Source organism: Sturnus vulgaris, unplaced genomic scaffold (genome assembly GCF_052056855.1).
Source record: "Sturnus vulgaris isolate bStuVul1 unplaced genomic scaffold, bStuVul1.hap1 Scaffold_1032, whole genome shotgun sequence".
Lineage (NCBI taxonomy): Eukaryota > Metazoa > Chordata > Aves > Passeriformes > Sturnidae > Sturnus > Sturnus vulgaris.
Window position 1 is genome coordinate 19272 of NW_028275939.1, and position 21571 is coordinate 40842.

General features: G+C 58.9%; 3 protein-coding genes across 3 annotated transcripts; all 3 read right to left on the bottom strand.

Moving 5' to 3' along the window:
* Positions 1–1832: 1832 nt before the first annotated feature.
* On the bottom strand, positions 1833–5616 carry LOC148219481 (splicing factor 3B subunit 4). Its single transcript, XM_088157555.1, has 6 exons — positions 5530–5616; positions 5023–5151; positions 4136–4678; positions 3790–3984; positions 2724–2894; positions 1833–2297 (listed from the first exon to the last, which is right to left on the bottom strand). The coding sequence occupies exons 1-6, from the start codon at positions 5561–5563 to the stop codon at positions 2113–2115; spliced, it is 1257 nt and encodes a 418-aa protein (XP_088013681.1). The 5' UTR covers positions 5564–5616; the 3' UTR covers positions 1833–2112.
* A 257-nt stretch (positions 5617–5873) lies between these two features.
* LOC106862329 (myotubularin-related protein 11) lies at positions 5874–10659 on the bottom strand. The gene is made up of 15 exons (XM_088157557.1): positions 10542–10659; positions 10306–10421; positions 9692–9764; positions 9432–9574; positions 9078–9328; positions 8898–8985; positions 8730–8818; positions 8532–8653; positions 8377–8440; positions 8096–8166; positions 7838–8013; positions 7572–7742; positions 7180–7371; positions 6648–6908; positions 5874–6187 (listed from the first exon to the last, which is right to left on the bottom strand). Exons 1-15 carry the CDS (start codon positions 10657–10659, stop codon positions 6092–6094), a joined length of 2031 nt encoding a protein of 676 aa, XP_088013683.1. The 3' UTR covers positions 5874–6091.
* Positions 10660–14850: 4191 nt separating this feature from the next.
* Positions 14851–21565, bottom strand: LOC148219482 (OTU domain-containing protein 7B-like). The gene is made up of 5 exons (XM_088157554.1): positions 21446–21565; positions 20695–20844; positions 20146–20260; positions 19422–19506; positions 14851–18831 (listed from the first exon to the last, which is right to left on the bottom strand). Exons 1-5 carry the CDS (start codon positions 21468–21470, stop codon positions 17545–17547), a joined length of 1662 nt encoding a protein of 553 aa, XP_088013680.1. The 5' UTR covers positions 21471–21565; the 3' UTR covers positions 14851–17544.
* Between the last annotated feature and the right edge of the window lie 6 nt (positions 21566–21571).

A 21571-nucleotide genomic window follows, 5' to 3' on the forward strand; every position in this document is an offset into this window, starting at 1 on the left:
TGGGGGGGGGGGTTAGGGCTGGAGATGCACATCGCAGAATGGGATGCCCAAACCGACCCCTATTTCCCATGGATCGTTTCCCGAGGGTGGGAAACTGGGACCCGCAATTTTCCAGCCCCATATCCCCAGGGCTGTGGAGTGCTGGGTGCTCCTGGCACCGGCTGAGTTCAGGGTGGGGGGCCCGCACAGTGAGCAGGGCTGGGGTGCTCCCAGAAGCAAAATCTTCCCTGAGCCCCCTTCACCGGCATTCCAATGTTCCAGAGCCCCTTCGTGCTGCATCCCAACATTCTCAGAGCCCCAACCTTCCCCGAACTCCCCTCCTCCTGCAACCCCTGCAACGAGCTGAGCCAGTCCCAGCTTCCAGGGTGTCAACCCCCAAGTCTCACAATATGTCAGGATCCATCAGGATTAGCACTTCACCCCTCGGACTGGAAAACAAGGGATGGGGACCACTCTGCACTGGTGGTGCCAGCACAGCGAAGGATTTAGAAAACCAGGAGCTGAGAAGTAATTATGACATTCATTGTTAGGAAAAAAAAAAAACCTCAAAGGGGGAATGGAAGTGCAGGACAAGGCTGGCAGTCGAGGAGCATCCCTGAGAAATGGGCAGCACCAGGATCCAGGCTGGCCCTCGGTGAGCCCCAACCCCGGGAGGAGCGAGGACTTCGAGTGCCACATCCTCGGGCACCCGGTGACTCATGTGCCACTGTCAGTGCCACTGACAGCGCTCCAGATCTCCTGCCTCCCTCGGCCCGCTTGGCCCCGGGGTGTTTTTGTGGATCATCAGAGGAAACAGGCTTGGCAGCAGGACAGAGGATGGCTCCTCCTGTCCCGAGGGCCTCATCTTGATATGCCAGGGCCTAAAACGCGGCGAGTGGAATAGGATAAAAATAGGGAGATGACGGGATGAAGTGGGGAGGAATGGGATAAAATGGGATGAAAAGGGAGAAAGTCAGGGCTGACAACAGACTACAATCAGGGGGATGTAACTGTGAGTGACAGGATAACACCAGGGATGATGGGATAAAACTGGGGATGACAGTGGATAACTCCAGGAGAGAAGAGGATGATGATTGTGTCCATCCAGGGAGATTGGCTGCCTCGGGTGAATCCTGGTGGCTTCCACGACTGAGGAGCAGAGAAATGCCACCCTGAGGCTCCCTGGATCCAGGCAGGAACCACCGGATTCTCTGAATACTGGAGATCTCCTCAGCCCCTTGCCTCTCAGCACCACAGGGAACCCCCATTCCCACACCATACATCCCAACCCTTACACCTAAATCCACTCACTCTACCAGCCCACGGGATTCTCCCCACATTTCTGGATGTGAAGGATCAGGAGTGGCTTCCAACCTTGTCCCTCCCTTCCTAGCCCATCCAGACCCTAGGACTTCCCACCTGGATGTAAGGCAAAGCACAAACAGCACGGAAGATGAGAGTCATGAAGGAAGCAAGCAGCACATTCCCACTTCCATCTCCCCTCACAAACTCCCAGCTCTTGGAGGCTCTGGCACTGCCCAGGGGCAGGAGAAGGTGTTTGTGGACCCCAAACCCTTTAAAGATTTCCCAGAAGAATGTTTGACTTCGGCTAAACCTTGGCACGAAAATATTCCACAGTCAGACCTCAGCTCCCTGGATTTGGGCAGCGATGGCTCAGGAATGGGAAATCCAGACATTCCTATGGAGCAGCTGAACAGAGCACACAGCTCTTCCAGGCTCACCAGCGATCAGACCATGGGTCAGCTCTGCCCCAAATCCCTCCAGCCTGGTTCTTCCCAATGGCCCAAGCAGGGAAAAGATCTCAGTGGGTGACAAACAGGCAGAGCCTCATACCCAATCCAGGAACCCTTTTGGTTCCCAAATTCTTTATTATCACTGCTTTCCATACAAAACCAACAAATCCAGTAAAAAGGAGCTTGGAAAAGCTTCCAGGGGAAGAGAAACGGGAGGAGGTAGGGAGAGCAACAAAAATTAACACTAAAAAGAAACAGGGGGAAGAAATGGGGAGGGAAGGGAGGAGGAGGAGGGGAGGAGGCCCCCAGCCCTTTGCAGGAATGGGAATGTCGATACGAGTGGAAGGCTGAGGACGGGGAACAGAGAATCCCCCACCTCTCAGGGCAGGGGTCCCCGCAGGGGCCCTCGGGGGGGGACTCCAGGGGGTCTCTGCGCTGGCCGAGGGGGCAGTGGGACCCTCTGGTAGCCGTAAGGGGGGGGCCGGGGGGGCCCGTTGTAGCCGTGGGGTGGCATCAGCGGGGGGGGCCCGCGGAGCCCGTGGTGCGGCAGCGGCCCAGGGTGACCTGTGGGGGACAGGGGGTCAGTGACAGGGGGGAGGAAAGGACAGAGCCCCCCCTAAAACCCCCTGGAGGAACGCAGTCCCCACCGCCCCTCCCAGACCTCCCTGCAAGCGCCCACCACACCCAGGGGTGCCACACCCAGCAGGTGCCCCCAGCTTGGCCAACGCTCCCTCTGTGTGTGCGAGTGTCAGAAATTTATCCCAAGACCCCCGTGGGCACGGCGGCCTCCAGAACGATCCCAAAGCCGTGGGAATCCCGACGGGGCGAGTTGCAGGGTTTGCATGCCACAACGAGAAAACCTCGTGAAGACCCCGGAGCGGGCAGGGGGATGCCAGGTCCCCCCGGGGTGTTGCTTCACACCCGGCTGTGCATCCCCTCCTCCTCCTCCTCCCCCTGGAGCAGAGACCCCCCAGAACAGACGCCACTCACCCATTGGAGATCCGAAGTGTGGCCCCCGAGGGGGGAGCCCCATGGGGGGAGGGCCGGGGTGCGGCATTCCCGGCGGGGGCCGGGGGGGCGGCTGCCCTCCGGAGCCTGGTGGTCCCGGGTGGTGCTGCCCCATCCCAGGTGGCCCATGGTGCACCTGCATCGGTGGCATTCCTAGGGGGGATGATGGGAGTTAGGGGTGCTGGGAAGCAGCTCCAGGCACTCCCAGGAACTGAAATCCCAGGGGGGTCTGGAAAGCATGGGTGCAGAGGGGCTTCTGCTGCCAAAAAGAGGCTTAAAGAGAAGGGAACACTGAGCTTTTGGGCAAGAGGAAAGGGCTTGGATGCCAGTGTGTGGGAAAAGAGATGGGACAGCAAGCGTGTGCACCCCTGGGACACTGAGTAATCCCCATCCATTGAGAATTTTGAACAAACTCCCAGAGTAATTCAAAGCTGGAGCTGCCCTGCTCCGACTGGAGCAGCCAGAGTCCCTCCAAACTTCCTTTTTCCCAATTATCCCGTTTTGTCCCATTAAAAAAAGCCAAAACAAATGATTCTCTCCCCTCGAGCCTGATTTTCCCTGGCCAGGTGTAATTGGCTCCGCTCAGGCCCTGCAGCATCTGTTCTTGGCATGGCCAGAGGAGGATCACACAAAGCTCCCTAATTAGGGTGGCTTTGGAGCCCCAGGATCAAACAAATCCCAGAGAATCATTAAACTGCACATTTCACAAAATCTGTGCTTTTGAACCCAGAGCCGAGATGCAGACGCAGCTCCTTCCCAGGACCAAAACGAGGGGAATCAGGGAAAAAACTGGTTTTGTTAAATTATTAACGCCAAAATTAGCTCCTGCCTTTTTTCTCTGCATCACCACCTCCCCATGTGTCTTCCTTCCCATGTCCCTGCATCCCAACTCAACACATTCCCAGCCTAACCTCTCCCTGCTCAGGTGCCTCGCAGGCAGCAGTGACTTCCTAAATCCCCCAAATCCTCCGGCAATCGCAACCCCCACTCAGTGACGAGGAGAAGAATCCCCAGCAGCAGAAGCTGAGCCCGGCTCCCAGCCCCCTACCTGGGTGGTGCATCCCTCCTGGCGGGAAGGGATGTGGGTGCGGGGGGTGTCCCCCGGCCGGGGCGGCTCCCGAGGGTGGCCCGGGGGCTCCGGCACCCGGTGGCATCGGCGGCGGGGGCATGGCCGGGGGCATCCCGGGGGGCAACGCTCCAGGCGGTGGCACCGGCGGCGGGAACGAACCGGGGGGAGGCAGGCCTGGGAACACAGCAGGGGATGTGAAACGAGCCGACCGAAAAACTCGGGAAAGGAGGCGGGAATTGCGAGGGGCAACGCGGAAACAGGGCAGAGCCGCACGATGCTGGGCCAGCACCTTTGAGCCCTGCCCCACAGCGGGTCTGTCACCCACCTGGAGGGGTGACCCCAGGCCCCAGCGCGGTGACCACGGGCGTGGGCACGGATGGGGGCGGGGGGGCATCGGCGAAGAGCTGGTGGGGCCGATCGGCCTGGGAGAGGGGGTTCTGAGCCGCCAGCAGCCGCTCGGCCGCTGAGCCGTGCCGCTCGCCCTTGGAGTCCTTCTTGAAGGCGTAGGACACAGTGATGGGGCGGTTGCACAGGTACTGCCCGTTCATGGCCTCGATGGCGGCATCCGACGCATCGAAGCTGGCGAAGTTGATGAAGGCGTAGCCCTTGGAATTGCCCGTGTCGGGGTCCCGCATGATCTTGGGGGTCTGCAGGATGACCCCAAAGGCGCTGAAAGTGTCGTAGAGCAGCTTCTCATCGATCTCGGGGTCCAGGTTGCCAATGAAGATGTTGGCGCCCACGTCCAGGTTCTTGTTGTGGGCTGAGGCCTTGTTCACCCGGATGGGTTTTCCGTAGAGCTTGATCATGTTCATGATCTTGATGGCATAGTCTGCGTCCTCCTCGCTCAGGAACTCCACGAAGCCGTACCCTAGGGGACCCCAAAGGGGCTCAGGGGGACGCCAACTGGGGCTCAGGGCAGGTGCGAGAGACCTCAAAGGGATTTCACGGGGGACTAAAAAAGGACTTCAGGACAGAAAGAGACCACCCAGACCCACCCCCTTCTTTTAAAACTCCAGCTCATTAGAAACCCCATTTAATTATTGAATGAAAGCCCCTTGGTTTCATTTAAACGCCATCTAATACTTGATTCAGTCCTCACTTAATTTAAACTGGGTCTTCAACACCTCCTGAGCGATAGAGGATGATGCCCCTCTTCTGAATCACAATCCCACCCCCAGCTCTGCCCCTCGGTGGGATTTGGGGGTCCCTCACCCTGGTGCTGGCCCGTGACCCGGTCCTTGGGCATGTGCGTGTTGACCACGGGCCCGGCCTGCAGGAAGAGCTCCCAGAGCAGGGGCTCGCTGACCTTCTCGTCCAGGCCCCCCACGTACACCGTGGCATCTGCGAGGAATCGGCGTCAGTCAATCCAGTCAAAGCCTCCCGAACCCGAAGCCCCCCACCCCGTCAGCCTTTAATCTAGGAGGCGATCCCCCAGCCCCCCCTTTTTTCCTTCGGGAAACCAGAGGCCACCATGGCCCATGGAGCTCCCCCGGCGCTTCGCCCACCCCGTGTTCCCAGGGAGCTCAAAACCCGCTCCAGTGCCTTCTCGCGTCTCCAGGACGCACCAAGGATTCCCCATTCCCCCCAGAATCCTCCTCAGCACCCCGCGACGCCCCTAGAGTACCCAAGGTCTCCGCAGAACCCCCGCGGTTTCCCTCTCAGTGCCCTCAGCGTTCCCCCCATCTCCCTGGTGCCCCCGGACACCCCAGCCGCTCCCACCCTGGTTCCTCTCCGAAATCGGCCCCGCCGCCATCTTAGCCCGCTCCGCGCGCGCGGCGCCGCACGCACGCTGGCACGCACGACGCGCGTGACGTCAACGCGCAAGCCTCGTGTCCATGGGACGGGCCGGAAGTGGCGTTTAGAGGGGAAGGCGCGGCCGCCATCTTGGGTGTGGGCGGAAGGGGCCGTTGCCCTTCTGTGGCGACATGGCCCTCGCGGCCAGCAGTGCCCTCAGTGCCCCACGATCCCCGTGCCGCACGTCCGAGGTCTGGGCTCCCGCAGCATCCTCATTCCAGTCCCATCCCATCTCCTCCAATCCCCATCCCTCAGCTCCTCGAGCCTCGTGGAGGCAGCACAGATTTAATGGAAAGCCGTGACCCGGCAGTGTCCGTCCAACATCGGGGACACCTCGGGACTCGCCGCTCTGCCCTTCCCGGGACCCCCAAGCACCCAGAGGTTGCGGGGAGCGGCTGCAGGCACCGGGCAGTGCCAGAGGCCCCAAGTCCCGAGCGATCCTGGTGGCGTCCCAGAGCTGGGTCGGGCTCAGGTGCCCTCCGGGGTCTCAGTGGGGTCTCCGCGTGTTCCAGGCATGGAGCCGGTCCTGGAGCAGCTCCAGCTCCTCAGCCAGCCCAGCCAGGGATGGGGCCAAGCGCCCACGCTGCCAAGAGACCACATCCAGCACGGCATGGGGACACGAGGATGGGGCAGAGACGCAGGACAAGGACAGGACAGGAACACAGGGATGAGAACATGGATAGGGTGGAGTGTTCATCATGGGACCAGGACACAAGGATGGTAACACAGGGCAGAATGTCCAGCACAGGACAGGGACACAGACAGGGTAGGATAGATGGACATGGGTCCATCCATCCATCCCTCCATCCCTCCATCCCTCCATCTGTCCATCCATCCATCCATCCATCCATCCATCCATCCATCCATCCATCCCTCCATCCCTCCATCCATCCCCCCTGCTGGACACAAAGACAGGGTTAGCTGGATGGACACGAGTTGGGTCCAGTCCAAACATCAAGACAGGCTGGGACCCCCCAAAGTGGGACCCCCCAAAGCGGGACCCCCCCAAAGCAGGACCCCCCAGGCCCCAGTTTCCCCAGTACCTGTTCCTGGGGCAGCCCCCTGAGGTAGCAGCGGTGCCAGAGCCGGATGCATGGCCCAGCAGTGCAGGGCAGGAGCAGCCCCGGGGGGGGCTGGCAGGTCCCCAAGAGCCCCCCTTGTGTCCCCTGGCTCTCTGATGGGGACACCCGGTGTGGGGGGCGCAGAGGGGGGCGGCTCCACCAGGGCAGGGCGTGGGGGCACAATGAGCCCTTGGCCAGTGCCAGCACCAGCCTGGACCCCCTCCACACGCAGGGGTCTCCAGGCTGGGAAAGGGGCAAAATAGGGATTAGGAAAAATGGAGGGAAATGCAGCTGGGCTGAGGGGTGAGTGGGAGTAGGGGGAAACAAGAAGGAGAGAAGTCTGTTGTGAAAACAGGGGAGGAAAGGTGTGGTGAAAAGAATAGGCATTAGGAATAAAAGAGGCTGAAAGAGGAAATGGGGGGATACTATAGGAATTAAGGGGGGAAAAAGGGAGGGAGAAGGCAGCCAGAAGGACAAAAAGGAGGCAAAGGAAGGGTGCAGCCCCCCAGCTCACCGTGCCTGGGGCCAGGGACTCAGCAGGGGCAGGGGATCCCGCAGGGTTCCTGAACTGTTCCTGCTGCTGCCAGGTGTAACGCCGCCCCCAGGCCCACACCGGGGGGAAGGTGCAGGTGCGGGGGCGTCCCCTGTGCCCCCCAGGGTCCTGCCAGCCCCCCATGGGCCGGTAGGTCTGGCTGGGGAGCCGGGGCTGTGGGGGAAGAGTTGGGAAGTCGGTGCCCCATTAGGGATGGGGAAACTGAGGCACAGAGGGGAAAAGAAGGGGTAAAATGGGAAATCTGGGGGTGCTCATCCCCAGTTTGGAATGGGGGTGGAGAAGCTGAGACAGGATGAGGAGAAGGGGTGAAATGGGTGGGTTTGGGGATGCAGCAATGTGCCCCTGCCCCTCACCGTGCTGCTGTGGCCTCGCTGGCGCTGGCAGCTGAAGCGGAAAGTGCTGAAGTAGGGGCTGAAACTGCTGTCATGGAGCGCCAGGAGAAAAGCCTCAGTGAAGCCAAAATCTGCCGGGAATTGCCACAGGAGCTGCCACGTGCAGTCCAGGAACAGCAGGAACACAGGGGCCTAGGGAGGATACGGGATGGGGTGGTCTCACCTCCTCCCAGGCAGGGGTCCCAACTCCTGTCACCCTGGCGGGACAGGAATGGGGGGGGTCTCACCTCCTCTCGAGGGGTGTCCCGGCAGAGCAGCCCCAGCCGGCGTGGGAAGGGGTGTCCAGCTGCCACCCACTCCCTCTGCACCAGGCTCTGGAAGCCAGGCAGGGAGCGGGCGTGGGGGTCCCCCAGGAGCTGCACCAGAGAGGCCAGGAGGCAGTTCAGGTCCCGGTCTGAGGGCTCTGAAGGGGCAAGGCAGTGAGAGGGGGCGGCCCCTTTCCAGTTCCCTTCATCCTTTTCCAGCCCCTATCCTGGTGCCCCCACCTTGCAGGACCACGGAGCAGCGTTTCCTTGCCAGCAGCGACACCACCTCCACAGCTTTTCTCAGGCAGGTGCTGGGGGGCAAAAGCAGGGGTTCAGGGCACCCCAAAATGCCACAGTCACCCATTCGGGTGGCTCATGCACCCACCGCAATGCCCCATCACCTTACAGTGCCCCCAGGTGGGTTGGGGGGGCCATTCTACCGTAGGATTTAGGGTGAATTTCCCCCCTACACCCCAAAATATCTCCCTACACCCCAAAGAGCCCCCTCGTTCCCTGCTCACCGGACGTGGTCCAGCCACCGTGTCCCCTCCAGGGCCGAGAGCCACTTCTCCTCTGCCACTGCACCTGGATCCCACGGGATGGGGTTTCAGCGGAGGGGAAGGCCCAGGCCCCTGGGGGGCTCGGGGGTCGCCGAGGTCTGCTCAGTGCCACTCACCAGGCAGGCAGAGCGCCCGCAGCCTCAGGTGGGCGAGCTGGATGTCGGCGAGCGTGGGCAGCTCGGCCACGTCAGCCAACACGCAGGGCCCGCGGTCCCCCAGCAGCAGCGCCTCCAGACACCTGGGGGGCACAGGAAGCCCCGGTGGGGCCAGGCCAGGGGCACCTCCTCAGCCCCCCTGGGCCCCCCTGGACCCACCTCACGTCCTCACTGCCTGGCTCTGAGGCCGGGTGAAAGCTGGAGGCTCTCAGCAGGTCCCCCCCACCCGGGTGGTGCCAGCACAGGCGCTGCAAGAGAAATGGGACGATGCCACCACATCGCCCTCCCAGTGCCCCCCACCCTGCCAGGACCTGCCCAGACACTCACAGGCACCCGGCGCTCCTGGAAGTGGGCAAAGGTTCGCTTGAGGTCATGGTCCAGAAGCCCGCTGGGCACCCACAGATACCGGGGGAGGCTGTGGGAAGGTGGGACACAGGGTGGGCTCCCCCAAATCACAGGTGCCATTGGCAGTGGCTCAGACAGTGTCGGGGACCGACGGGGCCGTACCTGGGGGCCATGTCGAAGCGCTCATTGACGGCGCTCACCCTCCAGCCCGCAGCACCGAGACGCTGCAGTTCCTTCTCCCAGTCCTGCAGGCTCTCAAAGAGCAGCGTGGTGGACGAGCCTTCCTCCTCCTCCTCCTCCTCCTCCTCCTCTTCTGAGGGGGCTTCGCCAGGGCAGGACCAGCCATTGTGTCCCTCGGCAGCGTCCCGCAGCCACGCAGCCGCCTCCCGTGCCTGTGCGATGGCATTGGCCACCTGCGAGGGCAGCCGGGGGGGCGGTGTGAGGCCCCCAGGCTTCCCCGGAACCGAGGGGTACCCCAGAGTGAGGGCACAACACTTCTGCACCTCCCCGGCTTACCCGGAACGCCTGCGGAGCCAAGCCGTTCTCGGGGAAGGAGAAGCGGAGCAGGCGGAAATCCCGACAGAAGACAGCGAGTTCCTCGGGGATGAACTTGAGGGTGGAGGCGGCCGTCAGCACCTTGGGCTTGGAGAAGCTGCTGGCTGGGGTCAGGGGGATGAGGCTGTCAGGGCCAGCTGAGACCTGCCCAGCTCGTTAGATGGGGATGAGACCCGAGACCTGCCCAGCTCATCGCTCATGTCCCCGGATGTCCCCATTACCTGCCACCAGCTTGTGGATGCAGGGCAGGGCCACCTCATCCTCAGAGCGGAGGAGGCCACGGGAGCCAGGAGCCTGTGGGAGAGTGAGGAGGGCTGGAAACTACCCCAGAGTGTCCCCCCCAGTCCCAGGAAGGTGGTGGGGATGGATCTGGACCTGGCTGTCCCATGTCCCTTGTGCCTTGTGACCCCCACTATGTCCTGCAGTGAAGAGTTCCCAGGGTGAACACAGTCAACGAGCCAGGAGGGACTAGGATGGGGCTGGGATGGGAGTCAGGGATGCGGTGGGGTGGGGCTGAGCCGAGGGTCGGGGTGCGGTGGGATGGGTTCGGAATGGGATCGGGGTACGGTGGGATGGGTTCGGAATGGGATCGGGGTGCGGTGGGATGGGTTCAGAATGGGATCGGGGTGCGGTGGGATGGGTTCGGAATGGGCTCGGGGTGCGGTGGGATGGGTTCGGAATGGGATCGGGGTGCGGTGGGATGGGTTCGGAATGGGATCGGGGTGCGGTGGGATGGGTTCGGAATGGGCTCGGGGTGCGGTGGGATGGGTTCGCGCCGGGTCAGGGGTTCCCCCCGCCCCTCCCCGCGGTCCCGTTCCGGGTGTTCCGTTCGCACCTGGCCGGGCAGGAAGGCGAGGCGGCGGTCGGTGCAGAGCAGCGTCCCCGGGACGGAGCCGCCGCCGTTCCCGCAGCGCTGCCGGGCGCCCGCCGCTTCCTCGAGCACCCGCTCCCCTGTAGGGACCGACACTGGGTCCGGGGCTCCGAGCGCCCCGAGCCTCCCCAGGACCCTCGGCCCCCGGCCCCGTCCCTACCTGGGAGCCCGGAGAAAGTCGGGCGGCGGCCGCTCGGGACCCCGCTCATGGCGCAGGGACTTTGGCCGGGCGGGCCCCGAGCGCCGGGGCCGGAGCGGCCCGGGAGAGAGCCCCGAGCGCCCGGCCCGGCTCCGGCATCCCGCCCTCCACTCCGGCATCCCGCCCTCCCCTGGCATCCCTGCCCCGGCATCCCGCCCCTCGGGGCCCGGGATTCCACTCATCCCGACCCCCGGGATCCCGGCGTTCCGGCCCCCGCCATCCCGCCGCCCGGTACCGGCGCTGGGAAAGAGGGGGGAGCCCGGGGAGGGAGCTCGGCGGGCGGAGGGGAAAAGAGGGGGGGCAGCCTCAAGCACCCCAGAAGTTCAGCGCTGGGGCGGGGGGCACAGACCCGGCAGGGACAGACGGTTCGGGGGTCCTGCCCGGTGCAGGGAACCCCCAAACCCCGTCACGGGAGGGGGACCCGGGGCCCCTCCCGGGCATGGGGCAGGAGAAGCTGCTCGGTGACTCAGCGCACAAACACGGAGCCTTCCCCTCCCAGCCCAAGAGCGGCTCCCGAGCCAGGCCGGGCTCGCTCCCGCCGGCCCCCGAGCCGCACCAGCAGTTGGATGGTGGCCCTGGGGCTCCCTGTGCCACCACTCACCACGGCACCTGCAGGCACCCCAAAACACAAAACCCGAGGTGGCTGTGGCTAGGGCTAGGGCTAGGGCTAGGGCTAGGGCTAGGGCTAGGGCTAGGGCTAGGGCTAGGGCTAGGGCTAGGGCTAGGGCTAGGGCTAGGGCTAGGGCTAGGGCTAGGGCTAGGGCTAGGGCTAGGGCTAGGGCTAGGGCTAGGGCTAGGGCTAGGGCTAGGGCTTGGCTTTGGCTTTGGGTTCAGTGCTAGGGCTAGGGCTAGGGCTAGGGCTAGGGCTAGGGCTAGGGCTAGGGCTAGGGCTAGGCTTTGGCTTTGGCTTTGGCTTTGGGTTCAGTGCTAGGGCTAGGGCTTGGGTTTGGCTTTGGCTTTGGCTTTGACTTTGGGTTCAGTGCTAGGGCTAGGGCTAGGGCTTGGGTTAGGGTTAGGGTTAGGGCTTGGGCTTGGGCTTGGGCTTAGGGCTAGGATTTGGGTTTGGGTTTAGGGCTAGGGCTAGGGTTTGGGGCTAGGGCTAGGGCTAGGGTTAGGGTTAGGGTTAGGGCTAGGGCTAGGGTTAGGGTTAGGGTTAGGGTTAGGGCTAGGGCTAGGGTTAGGGTTAGGGTTAGGGTTATTAGGGTTAGGGTTAGGGTTAGGGTTAGGGTTAGGGTTAGGGTTAGGGTTAGGACTAGGGTTAGGGTTAGGGTTAGGGTTAGGGTTAGGGTTAGGGTTAGGGTTAGGGTTAGGGCTTGGGCTAGGGCAAGGGCTTGGCCTTGGTCTAGGGCTTGGGCTTGGGCTAGGGCTTAGGGCTAGGATTTGGGTTTGGGTTTGGCTTTGGGTTTAGGGCTAGGGGTAGGGCTAGGGTTTGGGGCTAGGGCTAGGGTTAGGGTTAGGGTTAGGGTTAGGGTTAGGGTTAGGGTTAGGGTTAGGGTTAGGGTTAGGGTTAGGGTTAGGGTTAGGGTTAGTGCTTGGGCTAGGGCTTGGGCTAGGGCAAGGGCTTGGTCTAGGGCTTGGGCTAGGCCTTAGGGCTACGATTTAGGTTTAGGTTTAGGGCTAGGGCTATGGTTAGGGTTAGGGCTTGGGCTCGGGTTAGGGTTAGGGTTAGGGTTAGGGCTTGAGCTTGGGGCTAGGATTTGGGTTTTGGAATTGGCTTTGGGTTTAGGGCTAGGGTTAGGGTTAGGGCTTGGGCTAGGGCAAGGGCTTGGCCTTGGGCTTGGCTTAGGGCTTAGGGCTAGGATTTGGGTTTGGTTTTGGCTCTGGGTTTAGGGCTAGGGCTAGGGCTAGGGTTTGGGGCTAGGGCTAGGGCTAGGGTTAGGGTTAGGGTTAGGGTTAGGGTTAGGGTTAGGGTTAGGGTTAGGGTTAGGGTTAGGGCTTGGGCTAGGGCTTGGCCTTGGTCTAGGGCTTGGGCTAGGCCTTAGGGCTACGATTTGGGTTTGGGTTTAGGGCTAGGGCTAGGGTTAGGGCTTGAGCTTGGGGCTAGGATTTGGGTTTTGGAATTGGCTTTGGGTTTTGGGCTAGGGTTAGGGCTAGGGCTAGGGCTTGGGCTTGGGTTAGGGCTTGGCCTTCGTCTAGGGCTTGAGCTTGGGGCTAGGATTTGGGTTTGGGAATTGGCTTTGGGTTTAGGGCTAGGGCTAGGGTTTGGGGCTAGGGTTAGGGCTTGGGCTTGGGTTAGGGCTTGGGCTAGGGCTGGGGCTAGGGCACGGGCTTGGCCTTGGGCTTGGGCTAGGGTTAGGGCTAGGGTTAGGGTTAGGGTTAGTGCTTGGGCTAGGGCTTGGGCTAGGGCAAGGGCTTGGCCTTGGGCTTGGCTTAGGGCTTAGGGCTAGGATTTGGATTTGGTTTTGGCTTTGGGTTTAGGGCTAGGGCTAGGGCTAGGGTTTGGGGCTAGGGCTAGGGTTAGGGTTAGGGTTAGGGCTAGGGTTAGGGCTTGGGCTAGGGCTTGGCCTTGGTCTAGGGCTTGGGCTAGGCCTTAGGGCTACGATTTGGGTTTGGGTTTAGGGCTAGGGCTAGGGTTTTGGGCTAGGGTTAGGGTTAGGGCTTGAGCTTGGGGCTAGGATTTGGGTTTTGGAATTGGCTTTGGGTTTAGGGCTAGGGTTAGGGTTAGGGCTTGGGCTTAGGTTAGGGCTAGGGCTAGGGCTAGGATTTGGGTTTGGGTTTGGGTTAGGGCTTGGGCTAGGGCTTGGGCTAGGGCAAGGGCTTGGCCTTGGGCCTGGCTTACGGCTTAGGGCTAGGATTTGGGTTTGGGTTTGGCTTTGGGTTTAGGTCTAGGGCTAGGGCTAGGGTTTGGGGCTAGGGCTAGGGTTAGGGTTAGGGTTAGGGTTAGGGCTTGGGTTTGGGCTTGGGCTTGTGGCTAGGATTTGGGTTTGTGAATTGGCTTTGGGTTTAGGGCTAGGGGTAGGGCTAGGGTTTGGGGCTAGGGCTAGGGTTAGGGTTAGGGTTAGGGTTAGGGCTTGGGCTAGGGTTAGGGTTAGGGTTAGGGCTTGGGCTAGGGCAAGGGCTTGGCCTTGGTCTAGGGCTTGGGCTTGAGCTAGGGCTTAGGGCTAGGATTTGGGTTTGGCTTTGGCTTTGGGTTTAGGGCTAGGGTTTGGGGCTAGGGCTAGGGCTAGGGCTAGGGCTAGGGCTAGGGTTAGGGTTAGGGCTAGGGTTAGGGTTAGTGCTTGGGCTAGGGCAAGGACTTGGCCTTGGGCTTGGCTTAGGGCTTAGGGCTAGGATTTGGGTTTGGCTTTGGGTTTAGGGTTAGGGTTAGGGCTAGGGTTAGGGTTAGGGCTAGGGTTTGGCCTTGGTCTAGTTCTAGGGCTAGGGCTAGGATTTGGGTTTAGGGCTAGGTGTAGGGCTAGTGCTAGTCTTAGGGTTTAGCGCTAGGGTTTGGCTTAGGTTTAGGGTTTAAGCTTAGGGTTAGGCACTGACACAGCCCAGGCAGATGGAAATCTCGATGGAACTCCAGTTCCAACTCTTGATTTTTGGTGTATTTCTCCCCAGAGTTTTGGGGCAGTCCTAGCTTTGGAGGCTGCAGCTCGTGGACCTCAATTTTCCTCCTGCAGGAGAATCTCCTGGCAGAGGTTCCCAGGGGCTGGGATTGTCTTTTGGCTCTGGCACCTGGCAGATGAGAGGAATTTCCTGGAGGCTTTGAGCCCAGAGCTGCTCCAAGCCAGGACGGGGTCAGTCTGGGCCATGGCAGGAGGAAAAAAATCCTGGAAGAAAATCACCCAGCACAGACACGGTGCTGGGCTCTGAGTGTCCACTCACAGTGCTGGGAGGAAGGAAAAAAACCCAGGAGCTTGGAGAGGAAATCCCAATGACAGAAATCCTATGGGAAACTGCTCTCACCTTCCATGATCCATCTCCAAGCACTCCCAAACCTCTTTTTTCTCTTTCATTTAAAGCTTCAGCATCCATATGGCCCATGCTGGATTTTATCCCTAATTTTGTCCTGAGACCCTGGTACCCTCTCGGGTGGCCTTGGGATGCAGTTGGGGAAAAGGCTCCAAGATCAGCAAGGATGAACAGAAGCAGGGAGGGAAAGGTGCTTAAGGGTGTTCTTTTTTTAAATGAAAGCCATGAATTAGTATCAAAATGGAATCACACAATAAATAACATAAATAATAACCCCAAAAATAAATAATAAATGATAAACAGTAACTCCAAGAACCCAATAAATGGATGGAGAAGGGGATGAGGAGCAGCAATTCCCCAGGAGGGAATTGGGGATGCCCAGAGCCCTCGGGGTGAGGGGATGAAGGAGCCTCAGGTGAATCAGCTGAAGTTTTTTATTGTCAATGAGTCTGTGGTGCCACAACGAGGCCACAGGTATAGCCCAAGTGCAACTCTCCAGCCCTGTTCACTGGGATTCCAAATATCACCAATTAAGCTAGAATTAATTAAGGAAAAAAAAAAAAAAAAGAAGACTTTTTTTTGGTGAATAAACCAGTGAAGAATTAATTCAGGTCACTCGGTGTCGCGTTAGTGAGACCCAAAGCTGCCCCGGCTCCCCCCACCAAGGGGCTGGGGAATGGCAAAAGTGAATCTCATTTAATCAAATCAAATCAAATCTCATTAATGGGTTTTACACAGGCTGAAAAGACAAAGTTTTCCTCCACCAGGATCTGATGGCAGCGATTTGAATTCCAACCACACCAGTTAAGTGCACTTAGTTTGACCTTGGGGTCACACCACAGCCTCCCTGTCCCCATCCCCATCCTCCCTCCCCTTGAAAAATCCCTCCTGGGGGCAGGTTTGGTGCATCTCCTCCAGTTCTGGAGTTCTCCCTCCAGGACTGGTGCTTTCCCTACTTTTCCTACGGGTTTTCTGCCTTCTCTGTCTCCTCCCAACTCACCAAACCAGCGAGCAGGTCTGGGAGCTTCCCATCCCCACCCAAGTCCAGCATCCACTGGGATGGAGCTAAAAGGAGAGAAAATTCCCCCAAAACCCGAGGAATGAGTGATGAAGCATCACCTCCTGCCTTCCCTCCCGTGCCCTGGGGCATTCCTGCTCTCGATGGTGCACATTTCCAGCACAGCCAGAGGATATTCCCAATGCCAGAATAAAGCTGCTGCTCTGATTTGGGGAAAAATAAACATCTGAAACTGGAATTTAAACCAGTGAAGCGTTTGGGTTAGGTTTTAACCGTTTCAGCTTAAAATTTGGGGTGAACCAAATGGGGGCAGAGGCTGTGCCACTTAAGCAGCACTGCATGTCCCTGCCTCGGGGTTAAAGTCCATCGGAATTCCTGCAGTTTGAGGAAGAAGTGTGGAATTTGTTCTGAGGTAAGAGGAGCCAGTTGGAGCAGGTTTCACACCCTCCCCTTCCCACAGCTTCAGCCACGCTCAGGGATTTTATAAAAAACAGGGAAAGCAACTTACACTGGAGTCAAATCATCCCTGGGTGGGGTGTCCGAAATTTGGATTTGAAAACCTGCGGGCAAGAGGCATTGCTAGCTGCACTCCAAGTGTTGGGATCCCACTAGGAAAGGCCTTATTTGGGGGCATTTAGGTGTAAGAAAGGCCTTAATTCAGGGGGTTTTAGGTCGAAGTTAACATTTTTAGGGCCAAGTGTAAGGCCCCGAGCTCAGTACGGTTCCAGCTCCTCTGCCCAGGTCCTCATCCTTTCCCCTGAAAACGGCCATGGGCAGGAAGGGGTTGCATAGTTTCATGCCTTCTGGAAAAATCAACCCAAAAATAAAAACAAGGGAATGTTTGAAAGCTCTGGCTGAAGCATATAACTCCTGTTTTATTTCCGTGTGATAGGAAATGCTGCACCTCACTCCGTGCAGGATCAGGCCCGGTTTGGGAGCTGCAGTTACCAAGAACCCCAAGGAATTCTGTGCAAACATCGCAGTGCTAAAGTGAATCCCACTCTGGGAGCCAGGGGGCCGGGATGGGGTCAGAAAACAGCGTGGGACATTAGTCACAGGAGGATTTTTTTTTAACCTTATTGTTCTGCTTTTTAGCCCTGTTATCAAAAATATGGATTAATTCCGCAGCCTAAAGGTCAGTTGGTGGCTCAGCACAACGGAGCCGAGTTAATCAGGATCAGAGGTAGTACAGAGTAGCTGTGCTCAAGTAGGAGTTACATGGGGCTGTGACCCCCCTGGCTCCACCCCGAGACTGGGGGTGCTCTGGGACCCCTTTCCAGTGGGTATTCCTGGGGGATTTGCCCCACGCCACTGGGAATTCCTGGCAGGAAACGCTGAGCCAGGATCTCGCCTTGGCTCTCCTGTGGCCTGGGGGTTCTGCACCAGGAAGAGAAACCTCCAAACCCTTGAGCCTGGGAGTCCCCCTGGCTCCCCCCACCTCAGAAAGAGTTTAAAAACAACATTTTAAAACCAGAGTTGAGCTCGCCGGTAGGAGAGGGGGCGACAGAGACCTGAGCCTGTCCTGGTGCTTGGAGTCATCCAGGACTGGGTGGGGGGCACCCAACCCACCTCACCAATGTCCAACTCCAACACGGTGTCGCTCAGTACTAGCAAGAAGAACTACAGAATAAAACCAGTGTTAAAAAACTCCATTAAAAGGTTTTGTGACGCTCAAAATGGGGCATTTCTGCTCCGTCCCAGGTGGTCAGGAAGCGGGAAGGACCTGGTGGGAGCTGCTCCCCCTGCCCGCTCCCAAAGCTTTGGTCTGGTTTATTGAGTTTTTGAGGAATTCTCCCCCCTCACCCTGTGCTCCGACCCAAGCAGCCCCCATTGTTCCCAGGCAGTCCTGGGAATCCTCCTCCTCCTCCTCCCTCACAGGGGCTCTGGGAAAGCAGGGGCTGGTTTCCCCATCTCCCTCCTTGCACCCTGCCAATCCCACCAGCCCCACGTCACTCCCAGTCCGTCCAGCCAAAACGCCTGCTCCCACACCCTGCAGAGTGGGAGAGGAGCGTGGGTGGGTGCAAAAGCAAAGTGGATCTCTGTTATTGCGTTCCCCACGTTCCAAGGGTCCGGATCCTCACAGGGGGAAGCATCAGAACCTGTGCACCAGTGCCTCCCGCTCCCTGCGCTGCATCTCATCCCTGTAACAGCAGGAACAGAAATTCCCAGTCTCTGGGTGTCCATAATAGGTGCAGTTGGGCTGTTTGCACTTGGTCTGCTGGATATTGTAGAGGGCTTGGCTTCTCATTTTATCCACTGTTCCCGCCTTGTCCTGCTCGAGGAATTCCCGGCAGCTGTTGCTGTGCAGGGGGAGGCAGCCGGAGCCCTTGCACTCCGAAGGGAAGGGAGGCTGGATGTCCATGTCTGTGGGGGAGAAGCAGCCCAGCTGGGCAGGGCCGGGGCCGAGCCGGCCCTGGTGGTGCCGGGGCAGGGTGGCGTAGGAGGGGAGGCTCCCACAGGGTCCCCCCGCCAGCTGCCGCCGGCCCTCGGCGCACCCGGGTGGGTGCAGCCCCTCAGCACTGCCCATGGAGGGCCTGGGGAAGGTGAAAACGCCCGAATAGCCGGCAGGAAAAGCGGCTATTTTAGCACCCACGGCTGGCTCCAGGGGCTGGGGGGGGTAGGCGGGAGGTGGCTGGGAGAACACGGGGCTTGGCGTTGCCTCCTCGCTCCGCTGGGCACCCACCTCCCCTTCCGGCCTCTTGGCCAGGGCAGCGCTGCCCAGCGCCTTCTTCTCCGCCTCCTTCTGCCTCTGCTCTGCATGGAAACGCTCCTCGGCATCCAGGAGGTACCTCTGGATCATCTCCTCCTGGAACTGGTGCCGGGTGCTGGTCTTGAGGTGGCTGGCGAAGATGAACTTGCGCTCGCCCTGCATGGCGGCGCGCAGGATGCTCAGGCTCAGCCGCACGTCGCTGCTGTACTTGTAAGGATCCGACGGCTTCTCCAGGGCTGCTTTGCCTGGGCACGTTCTCTCCGCAGGAGCTAAGTCTCCTCCCGGGGAACATTCCTCTTTGCTGTCTTTCCGTGCTGCTTTCAGGGATCCTTTCTTCTTCTTCTCCAGGGTGTCTCCCTGCCCGTTGCTCATGCCGCCCTTCACGGCTTTGCTGTGCATCAGGCCCCCCATGTTCTTTTTTAGTTTGCTGCCCAGAGTCTTCCCAAAGCTTCCCAGCTTGTTGGCTACCGAGTCTGCCCGTTTTTTATCCTTTTCCTTCTCCTTTTCCCGCTCTTTCTTTGGTTTCTCCCTGTCCTTGCCGGCCCTGGTGCCCCCGTTGCTGGCAGAGCTGCTGCACACCGACTCCTTGTCCGACTCGCCCGACTCGGCTGCCGAGCGAGCATCATCACCTGCGGAGGCCGTGGGGGATTCTGGCTGAGCCAGAGGCGCCTGAGGAGGAAGGAAAAGACAAATATCGAAGTCTAGAAACTCCTCAGGTAAAGATTTTCAGGTGGAAGGTGAAGCAAAGGAGGCGGTGTTGTTTGGAACAGGGAAAGGATGGCATCTGGACACACTCAGGAAGGCGTGTCCCCAGTGCATCCTGCACATCCCTAAATATCTCCTAAATAACCTGAGATATTCCAGGATCCTATGATTCCATTCTGTGAGTCTATCATACCTCCACCTGCTCGAGGTTTCAGGTGCAAAGCCAGGGAAGAGGGGGTGAGACTTGTCCTAGCCTTGAGGTGGCCATAAACCAACAGCTCCAATTTGTTTGGAGCATGGGGCATCCCTGAGGGGCAGGGGGCTTCTGGGTCGAGTGAAGACTGAAACAGGCATGGAAAGCTCTAGAGAAAAGGTGCCCACAAGCAAAACTGAGTCACTTCCCTGCTCTCACAGCAGGTCAGCCACAATTCCTGCGGGCACAGAGCCCCACATGAGACAAAGCCCCCAGGTAAGGCAAGGCCTTACACCACCTTCCCTGTAGAGAGGAGGGCTGAATAATTCATAGGTAAAGAAGATCCCCCTGGTCCCTTTACCTGCATGTCACAAGGCAATGTGATCCAGCGGACATTCATGTAGCTGTGCAGCAGGTGCAGTTTGGCTTCCAGCGACAGCGTCACGCTGCCATTGCAGGGGGGTAAAACCACAAGTTAGAGCCATTTTCCATTTGGAAATATCTCCCCCCGTATTTACATTATTCCCTGTGTTATGTATTTAAATGGCTGCTTTCCTACCGGGGGAACAAAAGGGATAATTATGCAGCTTTCCTTTCCATGAAAACCCAAAGGGAGAAATCAGATTCCTCAGTGTCAGAACCAAAATGCTTCTGCCTCAGCCACAGGAACTGCTGGGACCAAACCACGGTGAGACCTGCCCCAAGTCTCACCCAAACCAGGCATGATCTGGTGGCCACCACCCCTCCCTGCTCCAGGGACCCGTGATGCAGGGATTTGGTGGCCAATGGAAAAAGGCACCTTTTTTGTGCTACTCCTCCTCCTGCTGCTGGTGCCTTGAGCTATGCCCAGCCCAGAGCTCCAGGATCTGGAGCATCATCTACCTACTGCGTGTGAATGATGTCACAGCCCCACCCAAATCGTATCAAAAATGAAGGAAAATGAAGGAAAAGCTGCTCCACCCCCATGAACAGCGTCATTCCCTGGGCACAACTTTCATCCAGCACAAGAAATCCCAGGTGGGGTCTCTGCAGATCACCCAGACCCTTTGTGGAGCCAAACCCTGGATCACCTGCAGATCACCAACCTGGCCAGCTTGACATTGTCACTGTCGTCCTTCCCCCACTGCCACTCCTTCCCAGGATCCACGGCGAAGTGCACGGGGAGCAGCTTGTGCTCAGAGTCTGTCAGGGGGATCACAGCTGCCCCGGGACAGAAATGTCACATTTACAGCCCAAAAGGACAAATACTCCACACCTGGAGCCAACTCTGAGCACCCACCAGCAGCATCGTCCCCTCTGATGGGAATGGCCTGACAGCAAAATCCCAGTGAGTGCCAGTACTCGGGATGATGGAATTGTCACAGAATGCCTCATGACCCTCACAGGAAAGGGTTTCTTCACAATATCCCACCTAACTCTACCCTGTGTCAGTGTCTTGCCACGCCAGGCCCTCGTCCCAAGTCTCTCTCCAGCTCTTGGAGCCCCTTTAGGCACTGGAAGGGCTCCAAGGTCAGGACAATGTTGGTTTTTTGGGCTGACAGTACATGTTGATGGGTCCTGGCCAGCTTTTCCCCCACCCAGCACTCCCAAGTCCTCCTCCTCAGTGCTTTGTTCACTGGAATCTCATCACCCACCTTGATCCTTTGTGTTTTCTTTCTGCTCCATGGAGACCAGGGCAGAAAAATGGGCTTGGTCATAAGCCAGAACCAATGGAGACCGGTGGCATTTGTTGGCTGGGACTTCCAGGGGCAGATAGATCCCTCCAAAGGGAATTGGGGCAAATGCTGGGATGAAACAAGAGTGGTTAGTTCTGATCGCAGGTTCAAGAGTTCAGAGTTGTTTGTGCTGTAACTGCTCCAGAATGAGATCTTTGCCTCAGTCGAAGGCTCACCTGCAATTATCTGTCTTTTCAGGGGACATTAAACAAAACCACAACCCAAAATAGATGTTTATTTTACATCAGGAGGATTTAAAATGTAGAATGAACTGATATTTTCTATAAAAAACCCTCCACTCCCCCGCAAGACAAACTTTGCCCACAGAACGATGGAAACTGATTAACCTTCTCAAACAGGAAACTGAAGCTGATGGTGGAAAATCCACCACCCAGGGAACAGATTTTCCCATCTCTAGATGTGTGTATAGGGGCAAAAGAGGTAGAAAAAAAAATAAAACCTCGTGTGGATGCCCTTAAAGCAGCAGAAACTGGGTTGGGAGCCAAGCCTGGCCCTGGGCCCCCTGTGGCTTTTACTTGTAGCAGATCGATTTTCCCCCCACTGCACCATTCCCAATTCCAGGTCCAGCCTCGAAGGCAAAGGAAAAGACGTGGCAGAAAGGAAAGGTGAACAGATCAGAGGGGTTTTGGGGAAGAGAGGCAGGTCTCACCTTCGCCTCCCGAGTCCCGCAGCATCGTGTCTGCCACCACCACGATGGGTCTCTTCAGCACATGGGCCAGGACAAAGACGTGGAACTCCTCCAGGCTCTCGTACACCGGCTCCTCTGAGCTCTCCA